The sequence below is a fragment of the Toxotes jaculatrix genome, chromosome 7 (assembly GCF_017976425.1).
Source record: "Toxotes jaculatrix isolate fToxJac2 chromosome 7, fToxJac2.pri, whole genome shotgun sequence".
Lineage (NCBI taxonomy): Eukaryota > Metazoa > Chordata > Actinopteri > Toxotidae > Toxotes > Toxotes jaculatrix.
The window spans coordinates 7,409,229-7,423,548 of NC_054400.1; the positions used below are offsets into that span (position 1 = coordinate 7,409,229).

Here is a 14,320-nt window from a genome sequence, read left to right on the forward strand (position 1 = left end):
TCTAATGACATTTTGAAAAGAAATGTAAATTTTCTTTGGTTGCGGTCATTCAGTCTGAGGTGTCAGAAAAAAAAAAGCCACCAGTTCTCGTGTCTGTCCAACGCTTTGCTTCCTTTCGAGTACTTTCTTGTTATGGGATACTCCTTTTTTCTTGACTGTACTGACATTTAACACCATGACTCCCCACAGTGTGTCTGCTCTCAGTTTCCACATGTCATCCCTAACACGGGTTTTGGTCTTAAAATATGCATTCCCTGTGTTCCTAAGGTCTCAGTTCTGGTTCTTTGAAAATGAACAACTTCCTCTTTCACTTAAAGAAACGTACTGAAGCTTATTTATGTGAACAATTTGTCTATACTGGTAGGAAACACTGCCACAGCGACAAAGTTTTAACACGTCACAAGTAGATGTACTAGATGCTATTAATGGAGTCATACAGTACATCTCATTTTACATTTACTTTTTAGGCCTTTGGCTGACTCACATCCAGTGCAACGTAAAATGAGCGGGCAAGTGAGGGGTTAGTGTCGCACAGGGGCACTTCAGCAAAACACAAAATTTGAAAAGATAAAAGTCTGAAGACATGTTAACGGCTCAGTGAGGCTGTGATGCTCATCGCACACCAGAAAGCAAAAATGTCAAAAAAAAAAAAAAGAAAAGAAAGAAAGACAGTTTAATGTTTGGACAGAGTAAAGGCCTTGTTACTTGGATCAAAAAGGATTGTCCTCTTTGGTGCCCATTGGCCTTTTTATGACACCTCAGACTCAACTTTCATCAGCCTAAGCCAGAGGTTCACGACCCGGGGTTTGGGGCTGCCATGATGGCTTACAAGATTATATGGGAGAAAGAATATATAAATGCTACGTGAAGTACAACTCATAAACGAGCAAATCTTTTTTTGTCTCTGACAGTAAGGAAAGAGAATTAATCTTACAACTGAGTAAATACACTTGACACTAGAACGACAGGTCTCAGACCCCAGACTGGAGTTCTGGCAGTAGACCACCTTGCAAATCTTGCCAGAATGCCAGTTGATTTTTGCATGTTCTTGTACCAACACAAACATGGAAGGCAACCAGCTTACACTTTTTATATGCAGGGTTGAAAAGGCCAAAAAAGGAGGGAAAAGTAGTAGAGTTTGGATGAGATGCTGAAAGGTGAGTGAAAGCTAACTTCAGGTAAAACTTTTCATTTATGGGAATGTCTCCTCTGGCTGACACCCACGTAACGTCATTGGTCTCTGATGTAAGTCAAAAATACAACACTTGATGAGACCATACAGAGCTCTGTGTCTCTGGTGGATGCGATAAGGCCTGTATTGTTGTTTTAAAAGTGAGACCACATGTAGCAGCTTGTGGAGCGGATGTTTCAATTTCAGTGACTCAGTCCAATGATGAATAGGTACAGTAACTATGAAGGGGGAAATAGAATGAATTTTACAAAGGTTAAATTCTGAAGAATGTTAGTTAATCTGATTTCTAGGGATGCCAGCATTACTCATTTCATGAAGAACCTGTTCAGCTGCAAAGCCTGAAAACCCACATTCATTATGTGACTAATGAGAAAAGCTTATTAAAAATATAGTTGGTAGGAGGATTCATCTGTGATTGATTAAAGGAGCTCGTGTTTGTGTACACTGCAGGAAAATAGATGCTTTTATCATGTGATGTTACATATCAGTACATATTCACAACATGAACAGCACAAGGAGTCAGCTGCAAAGCTGTCCATAACAGCAAAAGACTCTCAAATATTCAAAGTACTTGAGAAAAAACCCTGTGTCAAGTGTGACGTGGCCACAGATTATGAAAATGCACAATGATACTCAATGTGTGTCCTTGTGTAAATGTGTTTCTTTCCCTGTTTAAAATTCCAAAGCCATGAGAAACGTCAAATATGTGTCACAATGAGTTTTAAGGTTTTGCAATGTTCTTAAACAAGATTGGCTTGGGTGTTAATCTCTATCCCCAACTGAAAATCCAGCATTTTCTTTTAAAAACGTGTACGTTTTTGCAAAACAGAAAGGCTTTGTGACTACAAAGAAAATTCTGAAGAAATCCTGAAAAATTCTGGGCAAAATCTCCTGTTGGATGACCTTAGGGGACTGAGTCAGCCTTGGCCCAGTCACTGCTCACATAATTTTGGACAGTTAAAATTTTTAATTAGGGGACCCATGCATGTAATGAGATCATTATAAAAATGTCATCTTTTATCGTATTAAAACAATAAAAGGTGTTATTGTTGGTTGGAGTCAGCATGGTTACCAACTGGAAAACTATGCAAAGCTTCAATCTTCTCAGGATCTGGCCAATCAGTGCTCAAAGGATTTCTACATGTTGTGAAACGGTGGAATTAGGGCACATTTTTTGGTCTCTCAGTCATTCCCATTCTCCAAACCTGTACCAGTATCCTGACTGCCACACCCACTTGCACACCTGCTCCTCATTCCAACATTAAGCCATACCTATCACTCATCCACCCAGCTCACTTTACTATACCTGCCCATAAAAAACTTGTCATTGAGATTGTTGTGTTGTGCTACCATGTTGCTAATATTCTTCTTCTATTTGTTTTTTTGTATTTGTTTTTTTCATGCTTTCTGCCGGTTTTTGCCCATTTGCTTGCTCTCTTTTTGCCCTCCCTATCTGACCACCTGTTGCTGCCCTATTTACTGAACAATAGCAAAGTAAACCTTATTTTAACCTTACCTGCAAAATAGATGTGTTTCTTGACATTGTTTGCTCGCAGGAAAACTGTGAGATGTGGTCAGCTGAAAGCAAGTATTCAAATATTTCCCTAGTTGTATTAGGAAAATGACCCATATGCATAACATGAATTTGTAAAGACTTGTCATAGTTCAAATCACTGTGTAAGTCATTTGGTTGCACTGGTTTAGCTTTTTTTGGGAGATCAATAGTCTTTGACTATTTTCATCAGTGTGACACATTGGTTACATGTACATTGAGGCAAAGCCAAGCTCCTCTCTCTAGACTGGAGGAATTTCATGTACCTAAATGTCAGCATGCCTGAGGCAGAGCTCAGTCTGTGAAGTGTCTCTCATTGTTAGCCTTTACAGTGAGCACTCCATGACGATGTAGATCAAAGAGTACAGTCAGAGTCATTAACTTGCTGCCCGCTGTACTCTTCACTGAGGTTTTTCTTTTCCCATGGAGTTTTGTAAGGAATCTAGTCGCTGGGCAAACAAAGAGCCATGTCCAGTTCGAAATAATTCTCCACAAGGCAGTTTGAAGGCCAAGTTGGAATAGTTTGGTGAAAGTAACACCAGTATTTATGCTGGAATTATACACTAGACATTTTTGTATAAAAAAAAAAATCTATAAAAAACATAAGCTTACTTCAGTTTGGGAAAGAATGCTTATGTATGCTAGTTCCAAAGTATTTGATACTAGTACAGGCTGTGGAAAGAATGTCTTAAATCTTAGCTATGGCCACTGCACACAAAAAACTGGAAAGCAAACAAAAGGTGCTGAATTTAAAACATACACGGCTATGGCTATCTCATATTACTGTTAAAGCCGGTGTGTGAGTGTGAGTGTGTCCCTTCTGAAACTAAAACAGTCACTGTGAACCATAGGTGATGTTTTGTTTTTTAGGACTGACACGAGGGCCCAGCACATATGAAATGAGAAGCAGGGTCATCCTAGACAAGTTACCAGTCTCTCATGGGGCTAAAACATGCAGACAGACAAACAAACACAGTCTCACTTGCATGCACACTGGGGGAAAGTAGATTGTCCAGTTTAGAGAGTCTCAACTAACTTGGACTGTGGGAAGGAAACCGGAACAGCTGCTGAAAACCAACAAAGACACAGGTAGAACATGCAAGCTCAACAGAGGAAAGCCTTAGTCACTTTCAAGCCGGGGGCATTTTTGCTGTGACAAGACTGACCTGCTAGGGAAGCCTGGGAAAAAAAATTGGCTTGTGGGCCCTCATTAACTCCTTGTTCCTCCTACTTACTCTGCTTTGTGTGCAATTTTTGCATGCTTTAATACAACCTTGCTTCCAGTTTTCTGTGGTAATTTTAATATACATATTAAACCAGGAATATGCAATTTAAAGACTAGATTCTGGGGCTCTCCTCAAGACAGGACCATGGGATAATTAAGCAGAATCTACCTTAAGGCCCTTATTATGTTAGTTGACATTTTGTGTTTTGAGTGCTACGTATTTCCGAGCTAAATTTCAATTAAAGGAGCCACTTGAAGCTCAGTAAGCTTTGTGCTTTTGTGGCCCACAGCTGCACGATTTACCAGGTTGGTTTCATATTACCTTGTAAACAACTGGTAAAACATAAAAAGGACAATGACACACCAAGATATTTACAATATTTGTAAGATATTTCCACTGCAGCTGCAATAAAGTTTGAAATCAGGAAATGGGATTTAAAATGTCAGCAAGGAACTTCATGATTTGGTCCCAGTTCCTGAAGACAGAGAGAAACTCATCATAGAGGTAATAGAAACATCAATTTCTCCATGTGCAGAAGACTCAGAAAAACATGATGTAATGCATCTGTGAGACATGTTGCAGTTTGAGTAAGGAGCACAGCCGTGATCTTAGACACGTTAACACACAGTTGAACTGTCAGTCTATTTACGTGCTGTTACAGTAGATTCACCTTTGATTTAAAGTAGCTCAAGCCCTTAGTATGAAGGCTGTCAGATTTCAGACTAACTAAAATAAAAGAAAATTCCAAGATTTCAATGCAAGCGGACCATCACATCACATTCAGATAACAGTTAACAGTGAGGAGGGTGTGGTTTTCTCTTAAACACTTGATCTTCTTATTTTCAAGTCAAGATGCCATCCATATCATAGAGATGTTGTGCTGTGGGATTGCTGCAGAGGTATGTTTTTGCGTGATAACAGCTTATAGCATTGCACACAGCTTTAGTGTGGCGCATAGCTGTTAAGTAACACATCCCTGCATGCGTGTGTGTTTTCTTTTTTTTACTCTCACTGCTCTACAAGGTGATCAGTCATGTCAGGGTCTGAATATTCAAGAGTTTCTGACAGCTCCACAGTGGATGGAAGCTCTTACCTTCTGTTGACTCAGTGAGTACTGGACAGAGATATGACGCACTGAAACTGGACTCCTTGGTCTCTGTAAAGAGCTTGGACTATATAAAGACGAAACTGTTGCAGTGAGGTACCACTGAACCCCTTCAGCCTGTGCATGCCCATACACACACAGACACACACACACGTACACCTACTTATCATTTATTTGCTTAGTCAGTTTCCCCATCAACTACCTTATCTTGCCAAACCTCTCACCTCTTTTTTTTTTTCTAAAGAATGCACTTTGGAGCTTCCTCACAGGCTTGTTAGCATTCATCTGGTGTATCTGACAAGAATGGCTGCACTGTTTCTCTCCAATCAATCGGAGGGCCCCCTGAAAAACTGCATCACCCTCTGAACGCCAACATCTCTGTCTTCGATGCTCTTCTGGCGACTGCAGGACTCCGGGTGTGATTCCGGGCACTGGGATACCTAGAAACTGGGCCCTGTGGTCAGTGCCAGTTTCCATGGTTCCCCCCTGTCAAAGGGAGGTTCTCTCTGCGCCTGGTGTGTTTGTGAAGGCCCCGTGAAAAGATGGCTCTGTGTCCTGAGGTCCCGAGCCCACCAAGAGCAGAATTCCTCTGTGACTCTGGCTGAGTTGGGGTTGTGCAGCACAGCGGATGGAAGTGAAAGTGGGGGGAGAAAACACAGGAGCAGCATGTTTGGGTCCTGGCTCAACGCCACGCATCAGTTAGGAGCTCTGGGGACTGGGTCACAGTGGGGCTTCACAGGAGGGAAGTAAACAGGCCAGTGTATACACATTTACACCAGCAAACACACATTCGACACCGAAGATACAAACAGACACAAGTAGAGTTCTGTACGAGCCCAAACAGTTGAAAAATACATGTGTTTAATATTTTGTTCCTCCTGCCATTTAGAGTTTCCATTTATTACCAAGTTTCCAATTTATTACCATTTATTACCAATCAAACTAAGCACTAGTTTTCACAAAGCTGAACAAACAAACATGACCTGAAATTTCATTAACTGCTCATTACAAAAAAAAAAACATTATATATTAAGCTACAGTATTTTCATATTTCAGGACTCAGAAATGTAAGAAAAAAAAGTTTTTTTTTTTTTTTTTGTCGTGTAGTTTACATATGACTCATCCCTTGGCAATCCTGCCGGCACTCCCTCTGTTTTCTTTTTCCCCCCACAGGTGAAGAACTACGTACACATAGTAGAAAGCTTCTGTTTGATGTGAAACACCCACAGTGACTCACCGGAAGCAGAGGAAGATAAGCCACCCTGAGACAGATTGTACACATGACACTGGTATGAATTATTTAATACATTGTTTCATTGAGAAAAGTATTTTCTCACTCAATTACAAAACAAGGTGCCCGGAAATTACTGTATATCAGACATTACTTTTTAGCAGTGCTCCTGCTACTTAGAGGGAAAGGGATAGGTAGCTGAAGTTTTCAATATCAGCAAATTGTAAAACCACAGTAGTCCCAGGGCTGGAAAGGAGAATGAACGATCTAATTTCAAAGGGACAACCAGTACCACCAGCCTCTCCAGTTGACTAAGTGCTGGTTGGCCACCAATCGCAGTACTGAGCTGTTCACACCTTATAATTTTACAGCCGTTGTCTTGATGTCCAAATTTCCGTAGACTTATCCTTAAGGCAAGTAATTAATATTAGTTTAAAATGTACTTCAAATATTTGTCCTACAATTTGTATTTGTCTATTTGTCTCTGTAAATACCAGAATAAATAACTCTGTTGTGCAAGCTGAAACAGGGCACAAACTTAGAGTCACGAAACCGCAGGCCCCTGATGGCCACACTGATAATCACAAACACAAACAAAGAAACTTCTTGTGGTAAAAAAAAGATTTCACACAGATCACACAGCTTCCTGTCTTGATTCTAAGTCTCAGCTGTGTGCAATCTTCACCTGTTTGTATTCATCTGTATAACCAAAAAAAAAAAAAAAAGATCCAAGCTTAAAACACTGATGGATAGGTTTTAAAATAAACTAACCCTGGTTTTTGTCCATTAAAACATTTTTTTTCTTAAAAATCTGAACTAATCTGTTAAATTAATTCTGGAGGAACAGACTGCAGTGATGCTACAGAGCAGCATCACTGCAGCTGGTAGTGATTCAGCATGTTGCTGCAGGACATTTCAGTGGGACAGTTGGTTGCTGCTACGATGGACTGAGGCTGGGCCTTGGTGTTGAAGGACATGCAGTGTGATGGTTCACTGTGCTTCCCCGCAGCATTCAAGGAATCACTGAGATCTGATTTGACCTGAAAGGATCAGGGAGCAAAAAACAGCATGACTGTGACATCTTGTCACCGATTTCCAGCATTTGTGCACTCTCCTCTAATTCAGGCCTAAAGGCCCATGCTGAACATAGTGGCTTTATACATATTCTTATTGTTTCACTCTTGACTTTGAAATGAAATAACTTTTGAGACTTTTTCCACAAAGACCAAAATTTTTCGTGATCAAGTGGTCCCTAATTCTCCACCCAAGCAGAATAAAGGTTTTGTATACGTCAATTATTATTATCTTAATACCACTATGCATACAATAATTCCCTTAAGGATAATATCATTCTTAAACAGGCACAGGAAAATGCTGTGAATTTTTACCACAGCGTTGAAAACGGGCTGACTCTGCTCGTACTGCCAGCTGAATGCCTGAGTTTGCACTCACTGAACATCTCCGTTTCCATTGCGGCTTCAGAAAAAGTACCTGGGACTCCCCACATCACGGCAGATGGAGGAACAACCACACACCCACTCAGGGCTGGAGGCTCCGCTCCGTGGGGCCAAACATAACAATAACTTTTGAGCTGGTCAGTGCGCATATGCTGCTCTGCTTTCCATGAATCTGCGATGTTGAATCCAAGGTTTTCCGTGGTCATGGCCAATGAAAGCTCTGTCCAGAAATGCACTACCCTCTATGAAGTGACAGAGAATGATTTAGTGCAGGGTAGGCATTAACAGAGCACATAAATGTACTAAGTGGACATTTGTGTGGGGCAACTAGACAAAATAATATGTCAATTGAATTTCATTGTTTACAGATTTCCATAACTTCATAAAGGAGCAGCTAAACGGCGAAGGTGTATGAGTGGCTTATAACACTTAATAATTAGTGCAGACCATTTCTCAAAGTATAACAATATAAAGCATAAGATAAAACAGCAGCCACTGCTTTTTATTCAAGTCAATACATTCTGAGAATGAAAGATTGCAAAGACTTTATGTATGTAATAAATTAATAACTTAAAGTAACAGTGGTGTATACTGCTTTTCTTGTGTTTGATCTTATTTTACAGTAGAAATGCAGGCAAGATGTTCACAAATCAACCAAACTACAACTCAGGAGCGTGTGGCAGAGCCAGAGTTCTTCCTCCCTCTGCTGGACGTGTGCTGGCAGTGCCGCTCACTGTAATGATACATTAATCCTTGGAAGTACCCTACCAACAGCTTGCCCCAGCATACACTGCAAGCATGCATGTGTATAAATGGCACCCCGGCTCAGGTGGGTGGCTGGGATGGTGGCACTGCATGATGAGGTGCAGTTATTAGACTGGGTCGTTTTAATAAATTTGTGATCTTGATCGATCAATACTGTGTTCGATATTTTTACAATGCTCTTAATTTCAGCTGCACCTACACTAACACATATTTTGGCATTTCATTGAGTCACATCTCACAGTTCTTATTAGAGCACATCCTAAATTGCAACCAGCCACACAGCTACTTCAGTTTCAACAGGTTCACCTCAACTTCACCTCAAGTTTGAAAAAACAAAACTCTAATCATATCTCAGTCATATCTCAAGAACCCCTTGCAGGTTTCCAGGTTTTGAACTGCTTTTCATGGTCTTCCTCAGAGGATGGAGTTTTCTCAGTTGTCATAAAATTGCTCAACTGTCATCACACAACCTAAACAGGAAACAACTCAGCTATGTTCATGACAGCTCAACAAAGGCCACCTGCTGAGGCAGACTGTGGGATGAAGTGGAAAGGAAACTATTTTAAGTGGACCTTCACTAATTACAGGTTACAAATATGAGGTCACCTCCAAAAAACCTGATGAGCAGCCAGTTGTGGAATGGAGCTGAGAACATTTACTCAAGTACTGCTTTGGTTAGTTAAAAAAAGTTACTTTACATATTAAGATTTATGCAAACAAAAGATATAATGAAAAGCTTGTGAAATATAATAAATTGTTATGAATTAAACTACTGAACCCAACAATATAAACAAGTAGAGTGGAAACGGTTAGTCAATTAACTTATTAGTCAATTTACAGAAAATTAAGCAACTATTTTTGATAGTGGTTTGAGTCATTTTTCAAGCAAAACAAACCACCCGAATTTTTATCTACATGAAGGACGCTCTTTCTTTTGTATGTATTTCCGGAGTATCAGTGCAGAGATGTTGACAATCACAAGATAGAAATCCATCTTTTCCTGCCCCCAACGCCCGCTACATCAAAATGTAGTTTATTGTGCACTTCAACGTTTCTGGGACATTTGTATATTGGAAATAAGAAAGTATAAGGACACATGCTGACACTCATTATGCCAACTTTTTGACATAACAGACAGGGTGCAAGCATATTTTTGCATGATTTATCTGCTAAATTATAGCATGATATCGGAGGACCGTCTGTAGTTTAAATTATGTCAGCGACATCAATTTAAACAAAAACGTGGGAAAACAGTCGTGTGCCGAGTTCTTCTCTTCAACTTATGAATCTACCCTCTACCTACTACTTTTACTTCTACTTAAGTACTTGTTTTTATAAAGTAACAGTACTTCCACTTGAGTGCGGTTCTTGGCTACTCACTTCTGCCTGGTAAGATTTACAGTACCTTTGACCAACACCGGAAGCCCTCCATTTTTTTTTATTACCAAAACGGAAGTTGAGGGGGGGGTTTCTCTCTCGCTGAGCTGTGTTTATCTTTGTACGTGCCAGTCATCGACACCGGCTGTCTGGCGGACGGTCAGACTCTCGCATCGGGTTATGCGGGGCATCGGTCATTCCTCCGACACAACGAATTTAAAAACTAACCGTATTAACCCGGGGCATGGGCTTCGACACAAAGAGCTGTAAATGATAGCATTTTGGTATGTTTACATCCGGTGTTTTTATAACCCTGCTGTTGTTTTCCGAAGCAAATACGCTAAGCTACAAACCAGTTATCATCGTTAGGAAAACACCACAGAGATGCTAACTTCATTGCAACACTTTTCAGAAAAGGAAACAGTGGTTTTACTAACCTAACACCGAAACTGTGAAAAACTGGTACCACTGCTTATTTTTGCTTTGACATAATTGTAGCCTCAGTGTAGCTCCTAGCTAACATCACGTTATAATGTAATGTAAGCGGGGTCTGCAGGTCTCGAAAAGTCGTTGAAAAAATCTCATTAGGTTCCCTTAAAAAAAAGCCTTAGAAGGTATCATAAAATCTTAAATTTTATTCTAACCTGCCATAGACAGTCACATTAGTTATCACTTTTGGCTGTGAGGCGACGGTAGCTAGGAAAATAATGGACGAGGGTCAAATATAGTAAACATTTAAATGAACAAATTAATTCTTTAATTTTTAAACTGGTTAATCCCTCCACCAGTTTTCCGTCTCTGATCTGGGTCCAGACATGGACGGATTATAAGACAAGAGACCTCTGGGCATGGACAAGTAAAATGCCCCTCATATATAGGAACTCCAGCTTCATCATTTGCTATTGTTGGGCCTCTTTGTTTTATTATTATTATTATCATTATTTGTAGTCGTTTTGCTGCTAAGCCAACAGAAAAATTGTAATTGTAAACATCACTAACTTATCGCCATTGTTATTATGATTTGTGGTCATTTTGCATCTCTTTGTGGTTGTTTTGTGTCTCTTTGCGATAGGTTTGCTTGTCTGTGATCTGTGATTCTCAAACAAGAAACATTAACAGTCATTGTCAATATTTATAACAGAAATATTACAGAGACAGATTTATACAGATATTTATGGTCCCATTAAAAAGATCTTAAAAAGTCTTACATTTAATTTGATCAACACTGCAGAATCCCTGTCTGATGTTAGTATCCCTTATTAAAGGGTTATGTGTTTCTGTGTTATTCTTTAGCAGAGTAAAAATAGCACTTATGAAACTTTTATTGTCGTTGTGTAAAGTGTTATTATATAAAGACTCACTAGAGGGCACCCTGGTACACATGTAATGAAAACTGGGTACCAAGTGTTTTATAAACCATTTATTAATGTTCTATATTTCATCAATAAGCCATTAATTGGAACAATGTTTAAGTTTCAGGCTCTGAAAAATCTTTCTGGCTGGTAATACATTAATAGTCAATTTATTAATTAGGGGAAACAAGTTTCTCTAATTAGTTTCTAAATAGTGTGAAACTCAACAAAGGCTGCCTTATTGGTGAGCTGTACTGAAAGGAGCCACCACATTACCACACTTCGGTTGGGCTGCATTGTCATTTTGTGTGTCTTGTAAAGCCATAACACATGATGTGTTTTCCTGTTACTGACATTCTTTGTCCTTAATCTTTGCAGGTGAGACATACACACTGAACCACAACATGTAAGAGCCTCTCAACCACAACGTTTTGAAGAGCATAGAGTGGCATTACTTTTGAACGAGAAATGTCTTAATGTATAAATGTTTTTACCTTTGAAGGTCAGGATTAAAATACCACATGTCACTGCCTGTGGCCGTTGGCGTCCTCTTGGTGGGCCTCCCATATTCCATCTCTCTGGCTGCCCAGTGGATTTATGGATGGCCCAATAAGCCTGGGTATAAAAAGTACATCGAAGCTCTAAAACCAAGGTAACTTTTAAAATGTTGTAGATCTGTTCTTTGTCCCCACAAAATATAGTTTAGCTCTGCTTTTTTACCCATTTAGAAGAGTCGGTTTTTAATCCCCTTTTTCATTTTGACCTCTCCGTCAGACGGATATACTGTTTGACCAGAGCTGTGCTGGAAACGCTCAAATATCTGCAGTATGGGAGACTTTACTTTCAGTGGAAGTCATGGTACAAGAATGAAGAAAACCTTAAGCATTATGAAAAGGTGAGTTGAGGATAAGTTACAAAGAAAAATGTGGTTATTTTATCGATGAGTGTGTGTGAATATGTATCTTTGTGTATATGTGCAATTACACTGTTCCTTTTGTCTCAGCTTTCACCACTTGACTCGATGTGGTCACTTGAAAATTTGCCTTGTAATACCAAAAACCGTGTCGAAGTTTTGTCTGTCTGGACACTCCAAAGGCTGTCACGTTTGGCCGCCGAGGCAACAAGCTGGACCTGTACCACCCGAACATGGGCAAGCCTGCTGATGTGCCTGCACCTCTGGTGGTTTTCATCTATGGAGGTGCATGGGGCTCTGGAGAAAGATCCATTTACTGTCTGCTGGCCAGGCAAATGGCTGAAGAACTGAGTGCAACTGTAGTTTGTCCTGATTACTGCACCTATCCTAAGGTGAGAAAAACACACAAGTCGTCCTGATGACATTCTGATGAAAGATTTATAGCACATACGTAGAGTATGACTGACTGGAATATGAGCAGTACTTCTGCTGTGACTCAAACAGCAGATAAGAAATTTAATCATAAATGCTACTGTGGTATGAACTGACTGCGGGTTTGATCTGATTGCCAGGGGAACGTATTAGGAATGGTCCAAGATATTGCTGACTGCTTGGTTTGGGCCCAAGAGAGTGGACAGAGGTTCAACTTTGACAAAGTAAGAAATATCCTGAAGTGTTTGAAATTGAGGAAAACTATCAAGTTAAAGTGGGAAGACTGACTAATAATTATAAACCTCCCCAAGGAAGGAAAAGCTTTAAAGGTTCTGTGAAATCACATTTTTTTTCACTTAATTCTGTGCTTCTGTACATCCGCAGTCACCCAGTGTTCATGGTAGAAAACATGTCTTTAGACATGTTGTTTTGTTTGTCTCTCTTTTATAGGACAACATTGTGTTAATTGGCCATTCAGCCGGTGCACATCTGTGTGCTTTGACCACGCTGTTTCTCATTGACACAAGGGAGGAGCTTTTCATCGAGGCCAGTAAGCAGCAGGACATTGCACGGGCGATAAGAGGAGTTATTGGTAAGGATTAATGTACAGTGCATCACCAAATACACTTTTTCACAATTAATAGAACTTAAAACATCTGCCTCCTTCATATTTTCAGTTTAGTACCTGAATTTTGTGTGAATGAGTTGGTTAATCTTGCACATTTGCTGGGCAGGTCTCAGTGGTGTGTACAACATCATGGACCATTATGAGCATGAGCAGAAGCGAGCGGTCGAATATGTGTCCACCATGCACAAAGCCATGAATGGAGTGGAAAACTTTCCGTACTACTCACCAACACACTTACTGAAGAAGCTCAGCCAGGACAAACTGAACAGGTGAGGAAAAAAAGACAAAATGTAGATTTTTTTTTTTTTACTGACATATAAATGTATTGCACCTGTTATTTATTTGAAATACAAATACAAGCATTTTGACTGACAGTTCTCTTTTTTTTTTTTTAATTTGTCTGCCAGAGTGCCTCCGTTTGTTTTGCTCCATGGGACCAGTGACATTATTGTTCCTGTTGAATCTTCCACAAAATTCTCTGAACTTCTCACCTCGTTGTCTGTGAAGGTGTCGCTTTACCTGCTGCCAAGGGTCGACCACACAGAGATTGTCACTGATCTCATGGCATCAGACAGGCGGTTCTACCATCCCATCTACAGCTGCATCAAACAGGAATACAGAAAACTTCTGGGAACCTGCTGACATCCCATCTGATCATTATCCATCAGAAAAACATCACTCGCTCCAGTATTTACTGATTGTGCCACACACTTTGTTTACAGTATCTGCTCTAATACCTCAACGAATATTTAGCCTTGATTTGAACTTTTATGTTGTGATTCCACAATAATGATTTAAATTAAACAGTTCTCTGATTGCCACTGAAGTGATTGGACTGCAGTCTGGATAACCTGAAGAGAAATTATTCATGAAGCAATAACAGCATTATGAAAAACATAGTAAAGCACACTACTGTATAGTACTGAAATGAAAGTCCAGTTAGCTTTTACTGCAGTGTCAACATTTTGATGAATTAACTTGTTTGCTTACTTAATATATTCTGACATATTATTTTGAATTCCTATTTAATGATCACAGGTACAGACATATTAAACCTACTTGAATGAACGCATAAAGCCTTTTGTTTTGC

At 39.8% G+C, this 14,320-nt stretch overlaps 1 protein-coding gene and 1 long non-coding RNA gene across 2 annotated transcripts; both read left to right on the top strand.

Annotated features, from left to right (window-relative positions):
• Positions 1-6,291: 6,291 nt before the first annotated feature.
• On the top strand, positions 6,292-8,606 carry LOC121184997. The gene is made up of 3 exons (XR_005894326.1): positions 6,292-6,364; positions 7,789-7,900; positions 8,387-8,606. It is a non-coding gene; the product is annotated as an uncharacterized LOC121184997 (long non-coding RNA).
• A 1,434-nt stretch (positions 8,607-10,040) lies between these two features.
• Positions 10,041-14,298, top strand: si:dkey-193c22.1 (uncharacterized protein LOC567837 homolog). Its single transcript, XM_041042501.1, has 9 exons — positions 10,041-10,189; positions 11,636-11,663; positions 11,760-11,909; positions 12,032-12,152; positions 12,353-12,562; positions 12,743-12,826; positions 13,053-13,194; positions 13,337-13,499; positions 13,638-14,298. Coding segments are annotated over exons 2-9 (1,107 nt in total). The 5' UTR covers positions 10,041-10,189; positions 11,636-11,661; the 3' UTR covers positions 13,873-14,298.
• Positions 14,299-14,320: the final 22 nt, after the last annotated feature.